The sequence below is a fragment of the Nicotiana tabacum genome, chromosome 24 (genome assembly GCF_000715075.1).
Source record: "Nicotiana tabacum cultivar K326 chromosome 24, ASM71507v2, whole genome shotgun sequence".
NCBI lineage: Eukaryota > Viridiplantae > Streptophyta > Magnoliopsida > Solanales > Solanaceae > Nicotiana > Nicotiana tabacum.
In genome coordinates this window covers 73,472,969-73,496,089 of record NC_134103.1, presented here as the reverse complement: position 1 = coordinate 73,496,089, position 23,121 = coordinate 73,472,969, and the positions used below count along the sequence as shown (strand labels likewise).

The following is a 23,121-nucleotide window of genomic DNA, read 5'->3' as shown; positions in this document are numbered from 1 at the left end:
ATTCGTATGAAAACTACCATGTCAATTGTGTAAGAAGTCATATGTGCCTAAGACCCTAATTTGCTCAAGTATGTGCTTAAAGCCCTAATGTTGAAAGGCCTTGTTGTTGATTATTCATGATAACGATTGAAAATGAAATAATGAGTTGAATTATGAAGTACGGCCAGTGTGCCAAGAATGATAATGCGTTATGGCCAATGATGTCAATAAAATGAATGACATGTAAAAAAAAATGAATTGAGTGGTAAATACTTTTAATAACAAATGCTTTGGGACTATCGATTAGCCACCGCGGAAGGGTAGGTCGGAATAACCTAACCCCGAAACTACATGTGCTGGTGTAGGAGTAATTAAGAGATAAATCCCCGTGTTAATGTGATGAGACTATTTTCCCTTATAAGAGATGAGATTGGTGTCTTGAGACGTTTTTCCCTTAAATGGGATGAGATTATTGTTAGCTAGATGTGATGTAATGTCGACCCACACGACATTGTGGTGAGACGGCTTAGCCGATCGGGCTAAGATCGGACGCCATGCCGCGCACATGGTGGTATTGTGAGTGTATGTCTCGGGGTGAGACGGTTTAGCCAGTCGGACTGAGATCGGACTCCGTATTAAAACATGGTGGTATATCGGTGCTAAAGATCTCCCAACTTAAATTACCAAAACTTACGTGAAATTTACGTTTCCCCTAATGTGGCACTTTGACACCGTTTGAGTCTCTTATTGATATCATGTTTATTCTCCGTTTACTGTTGCTCGTTCTATTGAAAGGGTGTTTAGTTTTACATACTAGTACTATTCTATATGTACTAACGTCCCTTTTGCCGGGGGTGCAAAAGATGCAGGTGGTTCCATAGCAGGTGGTATTGATCAGTGATAGCAGCACACCCTCTCCTCAGCTGATTTGGTGAGCCCCACTTCATTTCGGGGTCTTGTATCTTCTATCCTTTGTACATAGTATTTTGAGGTATAGGCGGGGCCTTGTTGTCGGCATTGTCCTAGCACTCTTCTGTTCCTGTTAGAGACTCCGTAGACATAGTGTGGGTTGTACATGTTTTGGAAAAGTTAAACTAAAAATGTTATAATGGTTCATCTATTCCACTTTAACTTTGATTGTACAACGTACTGTTTTGAAGACTTGTTAATGACGTAACTAATGGAAGTGAACCGGTGTTGTTCACATGAGTCATTATCGATTTATTAATGAAATGTATTCTTTTCTTTATGTGTGGGTGAATTGGGTAGACGGCCCTGTGCAGGCTTGCTCGACCGAGGTAACTCTGTTGAGCGCCGGTTACGCTCCCCGAGGTCAGAGCGTAACAGTAAAGAACCAAGAAAAATAAATGCTTTTTGAAAAGGCAAACCATAATACGATATATATATATATATATATATATATATATATATATATATATATATATATATATATAAGAGATTAGAAGTTGAAACTTCATTCTAACTCAAATTTTATTTAAATTCAAATTCAAATATCATACCAGTTTGTTAGGAACGTTTTTTAAGGGAAAAAAAAAGATTTATTTGAATGAAAAAATAGGATTTTTTTTCTTTGTTTCTTTTGCTATAATAAATTTCAATTTTCACAAAAAAAAAAAAAAAATTGTAGGAGAAAATAAAATATTTCATTCTATTATTTTGCAGTCATTCTGTTAATCCAATTTTTACTTCATCAATATCATTTGTTACAGTCAATATGACATCCACTTTGGAAAAGACCTTCATGTGTATCCAAAAACTCAGCACACAAAATAGTGAAATGCCTATAAAATAACATTTGGAGAAACATACTCTGTGCTTGAATTGTTGAAGCGGCGAAATTGAAAATGCCAAAAGAAAGATTAGTGCACATAAAATGTGTATTTCTGCTGAAACCGATATTTAAAACCAGTAAATAGAAGGTAAAATATCCTGCTTAATTAGATGAGAAAGTTGATCTACAAAGAAAACATATAGTTTTCAAGCCTTCCATCAGCTTCCTTCCCTCCCATAGAAAACAAACGTAATCATTCTAGGGAAAATTTAGAAAGAAGATCTTTAAGAACTTGTATAACAGAATCCTTAGAAAACTAAAATGTTAAAAAAATTGAAACATCTACCATAATTGTTCAATAATCATCTAGCATATTGTTAAGTTGAAACTTTACCTTTTATAGGCATAACTGTAAATACTACAAAAATCAATTTACCTTTCAAAATGTTTCATGAGTATAAAATTGGAATAGTTTTTTCCAGTAAGTTGCTCAACAAAAAGAAACAAAGAAGAAGATAAAGAGGAAAGCATAAAAGAAGAAAGTGAAAGGAGAAGGGACAGTTACCAACAAAAAAAGACATAAAAACGATGAATACTTCAACAACAAAACATTATTTAAAATTCCATATTTGGATACTTGATCTCCTTCTTATAACCATGACCAAACAAATGAAGAAGATAAGTAAGCGGAAAAAAAGGATTAGAGAAATGAAAATCATAAGAAATATACTAAATTGGTGAAGATTCTTACTGGCACAAATCAACAAATTTACTTGTCTTTTTGCTCCAAGTTCTTTTGAAACAATGACCTGCTATCCAAACCACTCCTTGTCCTAAACACAAATGTAGCACATTCAGATTTTGAATTAAGCAACCAATCATTAACCAAGTTGCAATAGTGAAACTTTCTACCTTCAGATGAAAAAGTGGGAAAAGGAAAGCGTTCTACCTTCTGATCATCTTCTCCATTAAACTTCTTCTCCTTTGTTAATTTTTTCTCTGCCATGAGTGACACTGCAGTTGAAACTTCAGGCGTTTGAAATTGAAAATTATGTGTTTGGTTGAAACGACAAGGGAAAACGTGAAGGCTTTGGCTTGAAACGGTACTTAAGAAGATTGTACTATTGCCTTGTCTATCTCCTTATTATTAGGAGTTGTAACTGTAATTAAATGTGGACTTTTAAATTTTGATAATAATTGTTTGATTATTTTTAACTAAAAAAAATCTTAATTTCCATAAAATAACTGCCCAACATGGGAGGCAGTATCCCTTTTTTTTTTGTGAATCCGTTGGATGAATGTTTTTTTTGCCTATTTCCTAGTTCTAGTTTCAAATTTAAAATTAACTCCAACTCTATTGGAGATATGTCTTAAAAAATGACACTTGTTGAATTGTAATTATGCCATTTGCCATCATTACATTCTTTTGCTTCTCCCTTTATATTATTATTATTATATATAGATAGATTTAATGCTACCTCCTACTTTTTTGGATTATTAAACATTGTTATTGTTATTATCATTCATTACTAGCTAAAGTAATATACATATCATCTTGTTATAAAGTCGGTTAAAATATTTTTTAAATATTAATATTAGCTAAAATTAATTCTATTTCATTAAATCTAATTATTTAAATCTAGATCTAAATTTTTGATTTAACTAGCTACTCAAGTAACCAAATTTGACCCATAACCCTCGTCAAGAAATAACGACAAAAATCTTTTATGTTTTGTACGTGACATGAATTAGTGCACCCCACAAAACTCGAAGTCGAGGTGATGAAGTTCGTAGGTATATATGCGGCTATTAAAATATCCAGGTGATTTGTTCTGTCAGTTTCTCTGGCCCGACAGGCGACATGTATTGATTCTCGTATAAATCCAATTTTTTTAAAGTACGGTGCCTAATTTTTTTTATAAATAGAAATAACAAATAGCCCAAATTTTATAATGAAAAACACCTGTCTACAACAAATTCTTTTGTTCTTTTTCTCCTTTCCTTTCCAATTCTTGTTTAATTGAAAGTGATCATCGGAAGCTATGAGCAATACTTCCTCCAGCAGAATCTGAAGAATGGCCATTGAAATCCATAATGTTCAAGCAATCTTGAATCTCATTATCCCATTTCATTAATTGATCCCAGAATTCTTCATCTTTTCCAATACCAACATCTGTTTTAATTCCCTGCTCTAACTGTATTGGCTCTTGTTGCTGCTGCTTTGAACAAGATATTGAAGTGGTAGTATTGTGCTGTTGAATTGATTTATAATCTGCAAATGAGAAATTAAGTTTAGCTCTAGGACCTCTAAATTGAATAGCAGCTTTATCATAAGCTCGAGCAGCATCCTCTGCTGTATTAAAAGTTCCAAGCCAAACTCTAGCTGCCCTTCTTGGATCTCTAATTTCCGCTGCCCATTTTCCCCACGGTCTCTGTCTCACTCCTCTGTAATTCTTTTTCTTTTTCTTGGCAACAATCTTGGCCTTGTTGTTATTATCAGCAGCAGCAGCAGCAGCAACTGGGTCTGGGGCTCCAAAATATTTGCAACCTAAACACCCTTTTATTTTGCAGAACTGACATGGCTCTGGTTCTTTTGGAACGCGAAACAGAGGAGGGTCAAAACTATACATGCTCGTAGAAGGTGAAGAAGATGAAATTATATATTGAAATTCTTGAGTTGTATCACCTGTTATAACATTTGTTAAAGCAGAAACCATAATAGAAAACTCTTGTTCATCTGTGAACTTTGGCTTTGAAATTAGATGGTTGATTGAAACAGTTTCCTCTTGTTTAGATCTTTTGGTTGACCTCTGCATTGTTGAGATTTGAAAAGGTGGAAACTTTGGTCTTTGGCGTTCAGATTGTTTTCTGGTTTTGAACTTCTTTGCTTTATATACAAGGTAGGGATGTAAACAAACAGCAACGTGGATAAACAAGAAGTATAATACACTTTTTGTACACGGGGTTTGACTTTAGCTTAACTGGCATATTAAAATTAATTGGTTTTGTGGGCACGTGGGAATTTGGATGGTGTGTTTGTGATGAGGTGGCGGTTATACGGGTCGGGTTTAGGGTAATACTTGATGACATGGCACAAGAGAGAAGCGTTCACACGGTGAATGTCACTCTCGTGGATGGAGGAGGGGGGACAGCTTTTGGCTATTTTGGCAAAGGACGGTTATAGAAGAATGATGTAATCACTTACACAAAGGAGAGGGTAATTTTGGAAATTTATTAGGAGACATCAGACAAGAGTGGGGACAGTTGACGCGGTCAAATAGTTCATCCTGTCGCTTTGAAGTAAAGTAGACCAAACTGCTTCATATCTACCTCGTCATCCATTTGTCCAATACTTATTATACAAGGCAAATGAATTAGGCAAAAATATATATATATATATATATATATATATGGCAAATGACCAAATTTGCCTCTCAAAAATGAGAAATTGGATCATTTTGTTCTCTGTCATAGTTTAAAATTCTAATTATTTTAAATTATTAGATTTTAGATTAATAATTTTTATATATTCAACAAAGTTTTTAAGATAAATATAAGATTTGAATTAAAGCTAGTACGGTCGGTCGAATATGTAGTCACCCTTCTAGATCCACTCCTGATTACATATATCTTTTGTCATGCCCCGACCTTAGGGAGCACGATTGACGCTCAACCGAGATACCCCGATTAAGCAAGCCTACTAGATACCTTATACCCAACCTTACCCATTAACGATATAAGAATCAGTACAAGTGATAGACATGAGAAGAGTCAAGTACTCCACATTCTTTTTCCATTACTAAAGGATATTCATTTATGATTTTTAAAATATTATACGTTTATAGATATGATGAGAAACATATTTGCCCAAATACCGATACTTACTAGTTTAATTCCCAACATCAAACACCACCCACAACCTGTTTACGGAGCCTCTAAGTACAATAGAAGAGAAAAATGGAAGTGTCGGCGATAAGGCCCCGGCTATATCTCGAAACATAAAGTACAACGTCAAATGACATGAAGCCCGGAACAGAGTGGGACTCAACAAAATCTGCTGAACAGAGAGTAACTGCTAACGAGGATCAAAACCGTTCGCTGACGAACCACCTGCATCTATTGAAGATGCAGCACCCCCGAAAAAAGGGACATTAGTACATATGGAATAGTACTAGTATGTAGAGCTAAATATCCTCTTTCAAAATAGAATGTTAATATAAGAAAGGGAAAACCATAGAAACAGCAAGTTACAATCAACAATATCCAAATGCCCAGTTAAAACATAACAATTTTTAAAATACGAAAATAATATATATTTTTGGTTGGGAGATCATTAGCACCGATATACCACCGTATTTTTAGCACCGAGTTTGATCACCCCCGATCGGTTAGGCCATCTCCCCACGGACAATGTGGTTTGACATGTGATGCAAAAAAAGGTGTTACCAAGAGTAGTACCACCATATGCGCAATATGGCATCCGATCTCCACCCGATCAGCTAGGCCGCCTTCCCACATATGCCGTGTGAGTTGACTTTTCAATTCACGGCTAATATCAATCGCATCCCAATTAAGGGTAATAATCACAATCACATCAATATTTCAATCCCATCCCAAATAAAAGAATAATCACAATCCACTCCTACACCGACACGAATAATCACAATCCACTCCTACACCGGCACGTGTAGTTTTGGGTGTGGGCCTTACGACCCACCCTTCCTCGGTTTGCTAATGATACTCCCGAAAATATTTTTGTTTTGCACACAAGGGAAACAAAAGTAAAAACATATGTTATATTCACCACATTATCTTTCACACTATAAATACCATTGTTAGTACTTTCAACCATTCACAACATCATTATTTCCTTGGCTCTCTTGGCCATACTTATTTTAATTTTTCTTGAAAACCCACATTCATGAATGGAATATTTTCTACTGACTCTTGGAGTGAGGGAGTCGAGGGTCTATCGGAAACAGCCTCTCTACCCATGGTAAGGGTAAGGTCTGCGTACACACTACCATCAAACTTGACAAGAGTGGGTTGTTGTAATGACCCGGCAGGTCGTTTTGAGAGTTATAGCCCCGATCCCCTGTTTACTGCTTTCTCCGTATCTCTTTCTGCTTATGTGACTTGCTGGGAGGCTTTGGTTGTGTTTTCGAAGTGTTTTGGGACACTTAGTCCCTAAAACGGAAGCTTAAGTCTTAGGATTTTGACCGTAGATAGAACAGTATGAAAACGACTCTGGAATGGAGTTTCATCGGTTTCGTTAGCTCCGTTGGATAATTTTGGACTCAGGAGCGTGTACGGAATGTGAATTGGAGGTCTGTAACTGATTAAGGCTTGAATTGGCGAAAGTCGATTTTTTGGAGATTTTGACCGGTAGTAGACTTTTTGATATCGGGGTCGGATTCCGATTTCAAAAGTTGGAGTAGGTTCGTAGGGTTGAATATGACTTGTGTGCAAAATTTGGGGTCAATCGGACGTGGTTTGATAAGTTTCGGCATCTGTTGTAGAAATTTAAAGTTTCAAGTTCATTAAGTTTGAATCAGAGGGTGATTCATATTTTTAGCATTGTTTGATGTGATTTGAGGGCTCGACTAAGTTCGTATGGTATTTTAGGATTTGTTGGTATGTTTGGTTGAGGTCCCGGGGGCCTTGGGTGTGTTCCGGATGCTTAACGGATTGAATTTGGACTTAGGCTAGTCGCTGAAGATTTTCTAGTTTCTGATGTTTTCGCACCTGCGGGGGGGAGACCGCAGGTGCGGTTTGGTCAAGCTTGGTCTATGAGCGCAGGTGCTAAATGGGAGCCGCATCTGTGCATCCGTAGATGCGAAGGATTGATCGCAAGAGCGAAAAGAGGCGGCCTAGACAGAGTCGCAAATGCGGAAGGTCATCCGCAAAAGCGGGCCCGCAGGTGCGTGCCTTAGTCCGCAGAAACGGATCTTTGGACCTTAAGCCATCTCCGCAACTGCGATAAAATTCTGCAGGTGCGGCGTCGCATGTGCGACTAGTAGTTCGCAGATGCGGAATCTCTAGGAAGAAAAGGGTCAATTTCGAGGGTTTGATCTCATTTTCATTTTGGGTCCTTGAGAGCTCGGATTGAGGCGATAATTCAAGGAGTTTTTAGAGAGAACTTTGGGGTAATGATTCTTAACTCGTTTTGGGAAAAGCATTGCTACCGATTGATTGAGCTTGGTTCGTGGTAAATGGCTTGCCTAACCTTGTATGGGGAAAATCTCCTTAGGATTTGGTACTGTTGTGATATATGAGCGCCGTGTACGTGAGGTAACGAGTACGTACACGGGATATTTGTTGTAAAACTCGAGTTATTTTACTGAGTAGTAACCTGTTTTTTCTTTAATTTGAGTTATACTGTTTAAATGAGTATTAGTCTGTTTTTCATTCTTAATTGAGATATTCCAATATGTGTAGTTATCATGTTTAGTCTAATATCGCATGTCTATGTGCTTTAACTGCTTATTTGAACTCTGTGAAGCACGCTTAGTTGATTCCTATTTTTCCTTGTTCTTTATCAGTATAACTGTAAAAATCTTGCTGTTAACTGTTGTATTTATCAGTTTGAGCTGTGTGTTTACTTTTGAGACTACGAGGAGGTTCCTCGGGAGTTCTCCCTGCACATTTACTTTTGAGACTACGAGACGGTTCCTCGGGAGTTCTCCATGTACATTTACTTTTGAGATTACGAGGCGGTTCCTCAAGAGTTCTCCCTACACATTTACATTTGAGATTATAAGGCGGTACCTCGGGAGTTCTCCCTGTATATTTATTTTGGGACTACGAGGCGGTACCTCACGAGTTCTCCCTGCACATTTATTTTGGGACTACGAGACGGTATCTCGAGAGATCCCCTGCTGTTTACCCCTGTGTGTTATATTGTTGCCTTGCTTTGTTTCATTTTGTTAAATTCTAGTCTTTAATTATAATGTATATTCTCATGCCTTATTTATTATTTACCAGTGGGCCTGACCTGACCTCGTCACTACTCGACCGAAGTTAGGCTTGACACTTACTGGGTAACATTGTGGTATACTCATGCTACTCTTCTGCATATGTTTTGTGTGCAGATCCAGGTGCTTCTTATCAGCCCCGCTACTAGCTGAGAGTGCTTGCTGTTGTACGGACACTTCAAGGTACATCTGCCGCGTCCGCAGAACTCGGAGTCCCCCTCTATTCTCTCCTATGTTATTTACCTTCCGTATTTCTTTTGTTAGAATCTGGTGTATAGAGATACTAGTTTTCTTCTGTAGCTTGTGACTTATGATGTTCCGGGTTTTGGGAAGACTGTGTATTTATAGAGTATTGGTTATTGTACATGCCGAGCGGCATTGTTACTAGTTATTTAGTTATCCACTATTGTTAGTTGCCAAGTTTTGCTTTCGTTTTGTTATTTTCCGCAATTTGTTAGGCTTACCTAGTCGTAGAGACTAAGTGCTGTCACGACGTTATACAGAGGGAGTTTGGGTCGTGACAAGTTGATATCAGAGCTCTAGGTTCATAGATGTCGTGAGTCACAAGCCGGTTTATTAGAGTCTCGCGGATCAGTACGGAGACGTCTGTACTTATCTTCGGGAGGCTATGGAACTGTTAGGAAAGATTACACTCCTTGATTCCTTGTCGTGCAAAAATTTATTGACTTCAAAATTCTAAACTTCTGTATTCTATTCTCTCACAGATGGTGAGGACACGTACAGGCGGATCTGATGACCAGGCACCCGCTCCCCATGCTAGAGCCGCGAGATGCTAGAGGCCAGGGTCGGGGTAGAGACCGAGGACGTCCACGCGGTGCAGCCAGAGCACCTGCACGAGCTGCTACAGAGGAGCCACCAGTAGCTCCAGCTGGAGGGTAGACACCTGAGATACCTGTTGCTGCACCATCCCTCCAGGAGACTCTAGCCCAGTTTCTGAGCATGTTCAGCACCTTAGCTCAGGCTGGATTGATTCCACTTGCTCCTACCACATCTCAAGCCGGGAGAGGAGCACAGACTCCTATCGCCGGTATCTCAGAGCAGCAAGTTTAGGTACACCAAGATCCAGAGATCATACCAGTGCAGTTGGTAGCTTCAGCTTAGCCCGAGGTTAGGGCAGGAGTTTCTGAGGTGGAGTAGCTCAGACTTGAGAGGTACAAAATGTACCACCCTCCTACCTTCAATGGATTGGCGTTAGAGGATGCCCAGGGTTTTCTGGAGGAGTGTCACCGTATTCTCCATACTATGGATGTAGCAGAGTCGTGTGGGGTTTCCTTTACTGCATTCCAGCTTAGAGGAGCAGCTTATCAGTGATGGCCTGCTTATGAGTTGAGTAGTATGGCTGAGGCAGATTCACTTACATGGACTCTGTTCTCGGACATGTTTTTGAGAGAGTATGTGCCTCAGAGCCTCAGGTACGCATGGCGCGCGGAGTTTGAGCAGTTGTGCTAGGGTGATTTGACTGTACCATAGTATGGAGTTCGCTTCAGTGATTTGGCCCGACATGCACCAGCCTTGGTTTCCACAGTTCGAGAGAGGGTTCGTCGGTTTATTGAGGGACTCCACCCCAGTATCAGGATTAGTATGGTTAGGGAGCCGTAGATGGATATTTCTTACCTGCAGGTTGTGAGTATTGCTAGGATATTGGAGGGCATGCTCGCTCGAGATAGAGAGAAGAGAGAGGCCAAGAGGTCTCGAGAGTGTGGCACTTACAGTGGTACTCCTTCCCCAGCTGCAGTTCGCCATGGTGGGGGCTATGAGATTCCAGTCGCCAGTGGTATTTCGGTCCCTTCTAGGCCCCAAGAGCCTTATTAAGAACCACCAGTATCTAGTGTGCCTCTTGCACGGAGTGATTTTAGCGGTCAGTCCAGCAGACCTGGCCCGAGCCAGTCACAGCAGCCACGTCCTCCGAGAGCTTATTTGGAGTGTGGTGACACTCGTCATATGGTGAGAGACTGCCCCGGACTTAGGAGGGGTGCACCTCCACAGACTTCTTAGCCACCGCGTGCTCCACCGGGTCCTCAGGCTATGATTCCAGCACCAGCTACCGCCCCACCTACTCAGCCAGCTCGAGGTGGAGGTCGGGGAGGTCGAGGTCGCCCTAGAGGGGGATGACATGCCAGATATTATGCTATTCCGTCTGGTACAGAGGCAGTTGCTTCCGACTCTGTCATTACAGGTATTGTTCTAGTCTGTTATAGAGATGTGTCGGTCTTATTTGATCCAGGCTCTACATATTCCTATGTGTCCTCTTATTTGCCCCGTATTTGGGCATATCTCGGGATTTCTTGAGTTCCCCTATTTATGTGTCTACTCCTGTGGGAGATTCTCTTATTGTGGACCGCGTGTATCAGTCATATTTGATTGCTCTTAGTGGGTTTGAGACCATAGCCGATTTATTATTGCTCAGTATGGTAGACCTTGATGTTATCTTGGGCATGGACTAGTTGTCGCCCCATTATGCTATTTTTGATTGTCACGCTAAGACCGTGACACTGTCTATGCCAAGTTTACTGCGATTATAGTGGATGGGTACCTTAGAGTATACTCCCAGTAGAGTTATTTCATTTCTTAAAGCTCAACGAATGGTTGAGAAGGGGTGTGACACGTATCTAGCTTATGTGAGAGATTTCAATATTGATACCCCTACAGTTGAGTCAGTCCGAATAGCGAGGGACTTCCAGATGTATTTTGAGATGATCTTCTGGGCATGCCGCCCGACAGAGATATTGATTTTGGCAATGATTTGTTGCCGGGAACTCATCCCATCTCTATTCCTCCATATCGTATGGCTCCTCCTGAGTTGAAGGAGCAGTTACAAGAGTTGCTTGATAAGGGCTTCATTCGGCCCAGTGTGTCACATTGGGGGTGTTCCTGTCTTGTTTGTGAATAAGAAGGATTGTTCTATGCGTATGTGCATTGATTATCGCCAGCTAAACAAAGTTACAATGAAGAACATGTATCCATTGCCTCTTGATGATTTATTTGATTAGCTACAGGGTTCCAGGGTGTTTTCCAAGATTGATTTATGTTCCGACTATCATTAGTTGAAGATCCGGGAGCTAGATATCCCGAAGACTGCTTTCAGGACTCGGTATGGTCATTACGAGTTCCTTGTGATGTCATTTGGGCTGACCAATGCCCCAGCAACTTTTATGAACTTGATGCACAATGTGTTCCAGCCCTATCTTGACTCATTCGTTATTGTGTTTATTGACGACATTCTAGTGTACTCCCGGACTCGGGAGGATCATGAGCAACACCTGAGGACTGTGCTTCAGACCTTGAGAGAAAAGACGTTATATGCAAAATTTTCAAAGTGTGAGTTTTGGCTAGACTTAGTGGCATTCTTGGGGCATGTAGTATCGAGTGATGGGATCAAAGTGGATCCGAAAAAGGTGGAAGTAATGCAGAGTTGGCCTAAACCGTCATCAGCTACGGAGATCCGAAGTTTTCTTGGTTTGGCGGGGTATTACCGTCGTTTTGTAGAGGGATTCTCATCTATTGCAGCACCTATGACCAGGCTGACCTAGAAGGGTGCTCCGTTCAGGTGGACAGAGAAGTGTGAGGAGAGCTTTCAGAAGTTTAAGATAGCTTTGACTGCAGCCCCAGTATTGGTATTGCCTACAGGTTCGGGGTCTTATACTGTATATTGTGATGCGTCGCGGATTGGTCTCGGTGCGGTGTTGATGCAGGACGGTAGGGTGATTGCCTACGCGTCCAGACAACTGAAGGTGTATGAAAAGAACTATCTTGTCCACGACCTTGAGTTAGCAGTTATTGTTCATGCCTTGAAGATTTGGCAGCACTATTTCTACGGTGTCCCTTGTGAGATTTACACCGATCATCGGAGTTTACAGTATTTGTTCAAGCAAAAGGATCTTAACTTGCATCAGCGTAGGTGGTTAGAGCTGCTTAAGGATTATGATATCATAATTTTGTACCATACGGGGAAGGCCAATATGGTGGCCGATACTTTGAGTCGTCGGGCAGAGAGTTTGGGGAGTTTAGCATATCTACCAGTAACAAAGAGTCCATTAACGTTGGATGTTCAGGCCTTAGCCAATCAGTTTGTGATATTGGATATTTTTTAGCCTAGTCGAGTATTGGCTTGTGTGGTCTCTCGGTCTTCTCTTTATGATCGTAGCAGGGAACGTAAGTATGATGACCCCCATCTGCTTATCCTTAAGGACACGGTCCAGCACGGTGATACTAAGGAGGTCACTATTGGGGATGATAATGCATTGAGGATGCAGGGTAGGCTATGTGTGCCCAATGTAGATAGTTTGCGTGAGTTGATTCTCCAGGAGGCTCACAGTTCGCGGTATTCTATTCATCCGGGTGCCGCGAAGATGTATCAGGACTTGAGACAGCATTACTGGTGGAGGAGAATGAAGAAGTACATAGTAGAGTATATAGCTCGGTGTCTAAATTTCCAGCAGGTGAAGTATGAGCATCAACGGCCAGGTGGATTGCTTCAGAAGTTAGAGATTCCGGAGTGGAAATGGGAGCGGATCACTATGGATTTTGTTGTTGGACTCCCACGGACTCAGCAGAGGTTTGATGCAGTTTGGGTGATTGTGGATAGGCTGACAAAGTCAGCTCATTTCCATCCTATGATGACTACTTATTCTTCCGAGCAACTGGCTTGAATTCATATCTGCGAGATCGTCAGGCTTCATGGTATACCAGTATCTATCATCTCTGACTGGGGTACGCAGTTTACATCACGATTCTGTAGGGTCGTACAATATGAGTTAGGTACTCGAGTGGAGCTGAGCACAACATTTCACCCTCAGACGAACGGGCAGTCCGAGCGCACTATTCAGATATTAGAGGATATGCTCTGTGCGTGTGTGATAGATTTTGAAGGTTCTTGGGATCAATGCTTGCCACTTGTGGAGTTTGCCTACAATAATAGTTATCAGTCGAGCATCCAGATGGCACCGTATGAGGCTCTATATGGTAGGCGGTGTCGGTCTCCAGTGGATTGGTTTGAGCCAGGCGAGGCTAGATTATTGGGTACAAACTTGGTTCATGATGCTTTGGAAAAGGTTAAGGTGATTCAGGATCGACTTCGCACAGCCTAGTCCAGACAGAAGAGTTATGCGGATCGGAAGGTTCGCGATGTTGCATTCATGGTTGAAGAGCGGGTCTTGCTTCGGGTTTCGCCTATGAAGGGCGTTATAAGGTTCGGGAAGTAGGGAAAGTTGAGCCCAAGGTTCATTGGTCCCTTTGAGGTGTTGCGGCGTGTTGGGGAGGTTGCTTATGAGCTTGCCTTACCTCCCAATCTAGCAAGAGTTCATCCGGCATTCTATGTTTCTATGCTCCGAAAGTATCACGATGATTCGTCTCATGTGCAGGATTTCAGCTCAGTCCAGTTGGACACAGATCTATCTTATGTTGAGGAGCCAATGGCTATTTTGGACAGGCAGGTTCGAAAGCTGAGGTCAAAGAACATTGCCTCCGTGAAGGTTCATTGGAGGGGTCAGCTGGTCAAGGTGGCCACTTGGGAGATCGAGCATGATATGCACAACCATTATCCTCATCTGTTCACCACTTCGCGTATGTCTCTATACTCGTTCGAGGACGAATGATTGTTTTAAGAGAGGGAGGATGTAACGACCCGGTCGGTCGTTTTGAGAGTTATAGCCCTGATCCCCTATTTAGTGCTTTCCCCAAATCTCTTTCTATTTATGTGACTTGCCGGAAGGCTTTGGTTGTGTGTTCGGAGTGTTTTGGGACACTTAGTCCTTAAAACGGAAGCTTAAGTCTTAGGATTTTGACCGTAGTTGGAACTGTGTAAAGACGACTCTAGAATGGAGTTTCGTCGGTTCTATTAACTCCGTTGGGTGATTTTGGACTTAGGAGCATGTCCGGAATGTGAATTGGAGGTCTGTAGTTGATTTAGGCTTAAATTTGCGAAAGTCGAATTTTTGGAGGTTTTGACCGATAGTGGACTTTTTTATATCGGGGTCGGATTCCGATTTCGGAAGTTGGAGTAGGTCCGAAGGGTTGAATATAACTTGTGTGTAAAATTTGGGGTCAATCGGATGTGGTTTGATAGGTTTCGACATCAGTTTTAGAAATTTAAAGTTTCAAGTTCATTAAGTTCCTTGGGAGTTCTCCATGCACATTTACTTTTGAGACTACGAGGCGGTACCTCGGGAGTTCTCCCTGTATATTTATTTTGAGACTACGAGGCGGTACCTCGGGAGTTTTTCCTGCATATTTATTTTGGGACTACAAGACGGTATCTCGGGAGATCCCTTGTTGTTTACCCATGTGTGTTGTATTGTTGCCTTGCTTTGTTTCCTTTTGTTTAATTATAGTCTCTTATAATACTGTATATTCTCTTGTCTTATTTATTATTTACCAGTGGTCCTGACCTGACCTCGTCACTACTTGACCGAGTTTAGGCTTGGCATTTACTGGGTACCATTGTAGTGTACTCATGCTACTCTTCTGCACATTTTTTGTGTGCAGATCCAGCTGCTTTCTATCAGCCCCGCTACTACCTGGGAGTGCTTGCTATTGTACGGAGACTTCAAGGTACATTTGTCGCGTCCGCAAAACTCGGAGTCCCCCTCTATTCTCTCCTATGTCATTTACCTTCCGTACTTCTTTTGTTAGACTCTGGTGTATAGAGATACTAGTTTCCTTCTGTAGCTTGTGACTTATGATGTTTCGAGTTTTGGGAAGACTATGTATTTATAAAGTATTGGTTATTGTACATGCCGAGCGGTATTGTTACTAGTTATTCAATTATCCACTGCTGTTAGTTGCCAAGTTTTACTTTCGTTATGTTATTTTCCGCAATTTATTAGGCTTACCTAGTTATAGAGACTAGGTGCCGTCACGACGTTATACAGAGGGAGTTTGGGATGTGACATTTGCTCTAGTGGTGAGCACCCTCCACTTACAACCAAGAGGTTGTGAGTTCAAGTCACCCCAAGAGCAAGGTGGGGATTTCTTGGAGGGAGGAAACCGATGGTCTATCGGAAATAACCTCTCTACCCAGGGTAGGGGTAAGGTCTGCGTACACATTACCCACCTGAATCCCCACTAGTGAAATTCTACTGGGTTGTTGTTAATGTTGTTGTTGTTGTTTACTGCTTTGATAGGGGTTTGGAACAAGTACTTCAAAATAAGGAAACTAGTACTTTCAAGATCTTTAGAAACACGGAAAAAATTGTCTGGATGGGTAACTAAGATGGGGAATCCATAGAACTTGATTTCAATCAGAAGAAGATATAAGCAAGGAAGAATTGGCGTAGACAACTTGAGGTTGGGACCATTAATACTTTTATTATAGTTTGATTAGCATACATCCAAAATTTCCTAATTTGACTAATCATTCTTTATTTTTTATGCTTTGCAGCCTGATACCCATCTAAACTAGAAAGAAAAGTATATTTCGTACACTAAATTTGTTAACCAAGAGCTTATTCTGTTTTCAATGGCTGACATTCAAAGGTCAATTTCATCGATGCTTGACGGTTTGAAACCGAATCAAAGGAAGATTATGTTTTGTGCCTTTAAGAGGAACTTTATTAATTTGTGCCAACATATCGTGTAGTGGAAATGGCCATTTTCAAATGCTACTAATACATTTGTTTGAGAATTAGAATATGGCAAATCATCCAAGATTGTATTTTCTTATGAATGCTTTCCTCACTAGCTATTTTTCAATGGATACATATGTTTCATTATGACTTGAATGTTTGAAAATACAGGTTCATAAAATAATAGCATTTGCATGCTCCTTTGTGTCTACCATATTTTTTAAGTAATAGTTTTTTATGAAAAACTATATTTAATATTCATCGCGCAACGCACGGGTACATATACTGGTGATGAAAAAGGATGAAGAACGCTGAATCTTCCTCTAGAATCCTCTTTACTCTTCAATTTTACTCCACGTATCTTTTAACTTGACACATGTCTTCCTCCTAGTAACAATAAATAGTAATAAATAATATTTAAGTAAATAGGAGCGTGTGAGTAATCCGAAAAGGGGGAGATTTGAAGATATTCTTTCTGACAATGATGATTGATTGATGAGTTTTTGAATATTCAGACCGTTCTTGGATCGTAGGGAGTAGTTCGACAAGAATCTCAAGAAAAAGGTATATTTTGTATGTGTACAATAAAATCAGATTCCTCAGAGAATGTCCAAGTGTTATCTTACAAGTGAATATCTTATGTCCCCTATAGTTATATCTCTTTCTATTTATAGGGAACATATACCTAAAAAACGTAATAGTACAGGTATAGAGAATATCCACTAGAATATTCTCTTTAATATCTTATCCTAAAATTAGCCGTTATTATATTGTCTAAGACAAATGCTCGGCCTCGACCTTGATCTTCATCTCTTAAGAGACCACTTCGACCTTGGGCAAGCCTTTATCTAAGTCATACTGGTGACATGTAGCGGCCCATGAAGGCCTTCTTAATTCTGATACGGTTTAATCATATCAAAGATAATTTTTTATCCATACGAACCCCATAAAAGAATACTATATTTATAACCCGATCGACTCCTCCAAGCTCGAATAAGTGTACATTTTTCCTTTGGCTGGAATTTATTATAGGGTGAGCAACGGTGGAGTCAAGAATTCTAATAAGGAGATTCTAAAATATCCAAAAATATCATATTTGTGATTTAAATATATTTTCTCTTATGTTAAGGAAATTTTAAATTCTATATATGTGTAAAAAATTATTTTGACCTTATATTTATGCAGTATAACATTTTGCCAAAGAGGATTCTATTTGAATCATTTTGGTTGTATGTGGCTCAGCAACTGTGATCAAGCAATAGGCAATAGCTATCAAGTCGACCCATATGACCAAACTAGCATGTCGACCCTAGTCCACTTTGAGTCTTGGTTATCGGATAATAATACATGCCTAGACGTTATCAGAGAGGAGTGTGGTTGGATGATTGAGATCTTTTCATCTTTAAATAAAAGTCTTGAATTTAAATCTTAGAAATAAATTTTTTTTTAATAAGGATTGATTTACTCCCTTAATAAATTATTCGATATGAATTTGAATTAGTCGAGGGAAGAAGCTTCAAATATTAGATGGTTACACAAAAAGGGTGCGTTGTTAATATACACTAAATAACTGCTCACGATGTTAACCTGTTATGATCATGTGATACTCGAGAGCTTTTTATTTGTGACAACTAATGTTTTCTTTTCTTCTGTATTTGATCCAATTAGACGATTAAATTTTGTTATGAAGTCAGGATACTTCGATACAAAACTAACTTGGTCAGTTAATGCTTGAAAGAAACATATTTAGCAGTTTATACAAATGAAAAGAAGAACTAATAAAATTTGAACTTTGATGTATGTTTCTTCTATTAATTAAATAAGGTATACAATTATATACGGGTAAAATCGGGAGTAACATATACCCCGATTTTTCGGTGGGTCAATGAAGCGAAGACATGACTGCATGTATTAGATCAATACATCACAACTGGTTTGGTTATTTATTTTATCTTTAATTCGTTTATCTAACATTCTTGATTACTTGTATTGAATCAATCCATGTATTACTAAAATCGCGTATAAATTTAATTGTTATCCGTTTCAACGGTAAACAATAATATATATGTGGGTCCTTAAACTTGGTAGTATTATTTTCTTCAACTATCACTAATATAAAATATAATGAAATTTAACATTTTAAACATTAAATTCATTCATACTGTTACTATAAAAATTAGACAAAAGAGTAGTACGGAAATTGGGTAGATGTGGTCGTTTGGTCCTTTTGATTTCAAGGCAACATTTGACTGCCAACTGTCCCCATTCTTGTCTCCCAAAAATTCCAAACCCTTCTCCTTCGGTAAGACATTACGTCATAGTTCACCGTGTCAACGCTTCCTCCCCTGCCATGTCATCAAGTATTACCCGAAATCCGACCCGTATAACCGCCACGTAACCTCCAAACCCACTAGAAACCAATATGTCAACTTCATCATCTAAATTCCCACGTGCCCACAAAACTAAACTAATTTAATATGCCAGCTAAGCTAAAAATCAAACCCGTGTACCAAAAGTGTATTACTATAACTTTGCTTATCCACGTTGTTCATTTTTCCTCTTATATATAAGCACAGAACTAGCAAACCAGAAAACTATCTGAAACCCAAAGACCAAAGTTTACACATTTTCAAATTTCAACAATGCAGTGGTCAACCAAAAGAGCTAAACAAGAGGAAACTGCTTCAATCAACCATCTAATTTCACAGCCAAAGTTCACAGATGAACAAGAGTTTTCTATTATGGTTGCTGCTTTAACAAATGTTATAACAGGTGATACAACTCAAGAATTTCAATATATAATTTCATCTTCTTCACCATCTACGAGCATGTCAAGTTTAGAGCCTCCTCTGTTTCGGGTTCCAACAGAACCAGAGCCATGTCAATTCTGTAAAATAAAAGGGTGTTTAGGTTGCAACTATTTTGGAGTTCCATTTGCTGGTGATAATAACAAGAAGACAAAGACTGTAGTTGTCAAGAAAAAACAGAAGAAGAATTACAGAGGAGTGAGACAGAGACCGTGGGGAAAATGGGCAGCGGAAATTAGAGATCCAAGAAGGGCAGCTAGAGTATGGCTTGGAACTTTTAATACAGCAGAGGATGCTGCTCGAGCTTATGATAAAGCTGCAATTGAATTTAGAGGTCCTAGAGCTAAACTTAATTTCTCCTTTGCAGATTACACATCAATTCAACAGCAGAATGCAACTACTAGTACTACATTATCTATATCCCAACAACAACAAGAGCCTGTACAGTTGCAGCAGGGAACTAACACAGCTTTTGGTATAGGAAACGAAGAAGAGTTCTGGGATCAATTAATGGCATCGGACAATGAGATTCAAGATTGCTTGAGGATAATGGATTTCAATGGCAAATCTTCTGATTCTACCGGAGGCAATATTGCTCATAGCTTCTGATTTGCAATTTCAAGAATTGGAGGCGAGAATTGTATGCCCATTTAGTTTTAGCAAATCTGGGCTACTGAATATTTCCAATTTTGGATGTACTTCTTTTTTCTTTGCTTTATTCAGATTGTATCATAAATTGTACTTGAGCATAGTACAAGAATGAATTTGGATTTTGTACGGGAAATATTACACATTGTGGGGCCCGAGAAACTTAAGAGAAATCACCTGGTGATTTTGATGGCCACCAACCAGAGGCGGTTCAGTGGTGGTGTTGGAGGCCTAAAAATAAGCCGTGATAAGATGCCTTAACTTGTTTAATAATTTTAGATATTTTTGTTTAATGATTATATTTTTTATTTTTTTGAAATGCAATTTAATCTTGACGATCCATTTAATCTTTGTTGAAACAGTACTAACTTTTGATAAGACTTTATTAAGTTTCATTTTAAATTTTTTTCACTTGACCGTCAATATAACTCACTATGTATTATTGCCTGCCAAAGTAATAATCATACGGGAATTTGTATTATAAAGATGATAAACAAATCAATTATGATTTTTTACGATCTAATTAGCTTGAAGCATACCTAGAGAGACCTTGAAAAAAAATATCTTATAAAGTTAGAGTTGCAAATAGAATTTGTTCAAGTTGGAATGAGAAGAATTAGAAATTATGTGCACATTTAATAACCTTTCACTTTCATTAGAATTTTCTCAACTAACTACTCACATAATAATAAGTACAATAAATATTTAAGTTACATATAAAAAGTGTTGCTTTTGGGTCTCTATTTTTGTGAGGCCTAAAGTGACCGCTTTAGTGGCTTGGCTGTTAAGCCGTCTCTGCCACCAACCTAGGAACTTCACCCGCACTAATTAAGAAAAAAAAAGATACAACATTGTTAAAGACATGTGGATAAATTAAATAAAATAATTGAGAACATAATTAACATATGCTAAAGCTAAATTGACCAACTACGTTCACATCACGAGTTAAAAAAAAAAATGATTTCTCTCAATTTTTTCGGATATGCTTTTAGGCTCCAATTAATTCAGATTCATACCACATAAGATTTTTAATTAAGAAAATCATTCAGACTCAAACTAGACATCTGGCTAATGGTGAAATGATTCTATTTATTCACCACAATCTTTAGTTAAAAATAAGAATGTTATCCACTGCCATTCAGACGTTACTTTAATAATTATGAGTTTTCAATTTGATTAGTTTTTAAGATAAATGAATTGAATTAACTTAAAATTACTTTGACGTTAAAAAATAACACTGAATATAATATTTACTACGTGCTAATTTTCTTATGTCAAATGGATAGAAAAATGCCGCATAAAGGTGAGATAAAATATAAATATGATCAAGTCGAATTGTCCAAATAAGGGACAACAAAGGCGAAGTCAAGCATTTAAACTTTACGGATCCTAACTTTTTTGTAAATAAGCTCAAATGTTAGTAATTGAGTTTAAAATTTAACTTTAATAAATTTCTAACATACATACAAACTTTGATTAAAGTTAAAACTATTGAATTTTGTTCGATCTCTTTTTTTTTTTTTTTGTTGTTGCTAATAGTCGAAAAAAATAGTAGTAAAATTTTATGCAAGCGGGTTCAATCTTAGAAGTATATAAATTTAGTAGTAAAATAGTAGTTATCAAGTGGCTTCAAATAAAATATTTATGTAAAATTTATACAACTTTAATCCTAATTTATACATATACACAATAATATTTTTTTTATAAAGCGGATTCAGTTAAACCCACTATACACCACTTGGGTCCGCCACTGCCGCCGGCCCTGGACAAGAGTAACTGATAAGCAAGATATAAGATGTGATAGAAAAAGACCGAGTCAAAGGAATGGACACAGCGAAGTTAGTTACTCGGTATTGTTGACGCTACAACGCGTAGGCATTTTATCGTTTTGATATATCTTTTGAGCTTTTTTTATATTTTTAATCCGTGTCAGAAATTATTTATATTTAGTAATCAAAAAATTATATAAAATTTATATAATTTTTATTTATAACATATATATATATATTTACTATTATTTTAAGAGTGACTATACAATATCATTTTTTCGATATTTTTCTCGGTCCTAATTTTTTCCTTTTTCTTTTTTTTTTTGCTATCTCTCTTATCAGTACAAATATCGGATAACTTTGTTCACGAAGACTTAGATAGATAGAAGTAAGTCACCTAGTGTTTTTGCCTCTATTAAAATTTGAACATGAGATTTCATGCTTCTCAAATTACTTTGTTAACCACTATGTCACACCCTTAAGCGTCTTCATTTTAATCTTTTAACACAGCGTTGGTTTAGGAAAATAACATTTTAATGTATTTAATTTCCGAATGAGAATGTAGAGATTGTCTTTTAAAAATTTGTAACAAAATTGACATTTAACTAAAGTCTTATTGATCAGAATGTGTAGTTAATCTTATCAGAAAATGTTTAAAAAGATTGTTCAAATTAAAGATCATTGAACTAATTCCTGAATAAACAATGTCATTCATTTTTTGAATGGATTGATCAATACTAACTTACAAAGCCTGGTCATTTCATATCATAACTTACACGGTACTCCCTAGATTTCACTTTATGTGAATATAATTGATTGGTGTAATTTAAAAAATGATTTTTCTATGCTTCTAATTTTAAATATATCATGATATTTAGTGGGCTGGTGAATTTAACATCCCAACCCATCTTTTTATTTGAAAGGGCTTCCCTAAGAAGGTTGTGTAAAAATTGCACGAGGCACTCATTTAACTTATACCTACTTTTTAAAAAAGTTTTAACTCGTATCTATTTTTTTTAAAAAAGTTTTAATTTGTACCCACTTTTTAAACAACTTCAGACCTCTTCCTCCTCCTCGTCCTCCTCCTCCTCCTCCTCCTTCTTCTTCTTCTTCTTCTTCTTCTTCTTCTTCTTCTTCTTCTTCTTCGGATGACAATGATTTTATATGGTGGTTGTGAACATATTTTAATATTGTTTATGATGTTTTACAATGGCGAGTTGTTATAACGCTTTATTTTTTTTTACTATTGCTTAGGATTTTTTCTTCTTTTTCTTTTTAATTGCAAAATGGGTTCATTAGATTTATTGGTATTTTGACAAATTGATGATTGGGATTTGTTCCTGATGATATTTGGAGGTTATGTTTCAAATTTGAGCTCATTTGGAGTAGATTTAGGTATTAAATCGTATATTGAATTGTTATAATTCGAAGAGCAATTTTCTGTTTCTGGGCAATTTGCACTTCAGTCCTATTTGGCCTTAAGGGCATAAAAACGTTGGTTGCACTTCAGACCTTTTAGCCTTAAGTGCATCTGAAGTGCAATTTTTTACTTCAGACTTATTGCCCTTA

General features: G+C 38.2%; 2 protein-coding genes across 3 annotated transcripts; one reads left to right on the top strand and one right to left on the bottom strand.

The window, feature by feature from the left end:
- Positions 1 to 3,658: 3,658 nt before the first annotated feature.
- Positions 3,659 to 4,644, bottom strand: LOC107811677 (ethylene-responsive transcription factor ERF109-like). 2 transcript variants are annotated; one of them, XM_075247017.1, is made up of 2 exons: positions 4,458 to 4,644; positions 3,703 to 4,361 (listed from the first exon to the last, which is right to left on the bottom strand). In XM_075247017.1, exons 1-2 carry the CDS (start codon positions 4,585 to 4,587, stop codon positions 3,802 to 3,804), a joined length of 690 nt encoding a protein of 229 aa, XP_075103118.1. In that variant the 5' UTR covers positions 4,588 to 4,644; the 3' UTR covers positions 3,703 to 3,801.
- Positions 4,645 to 18,909: 14,265 nt separating this feature from the next.
- LOC107811676 (ethylene-responsive transcription factor ERF109) lies at positions 18,910 to 20,093 on the top strand. The gene has a single exon (XM_016636648.2). It carries the CDS (start codon positions 18,971 to 18,973, stop codon positions 19,742 to 19,744), a length of 774 nt encoding a protein of 257 aa, XP_016492134.1. The 5' UTR covers positions 18,910 to 18,970; the 3' UTR covers positions 19,745 to 20,093.
- Positions 20,094 to 23,121: the final 3,028 nt, after the last annotated feature.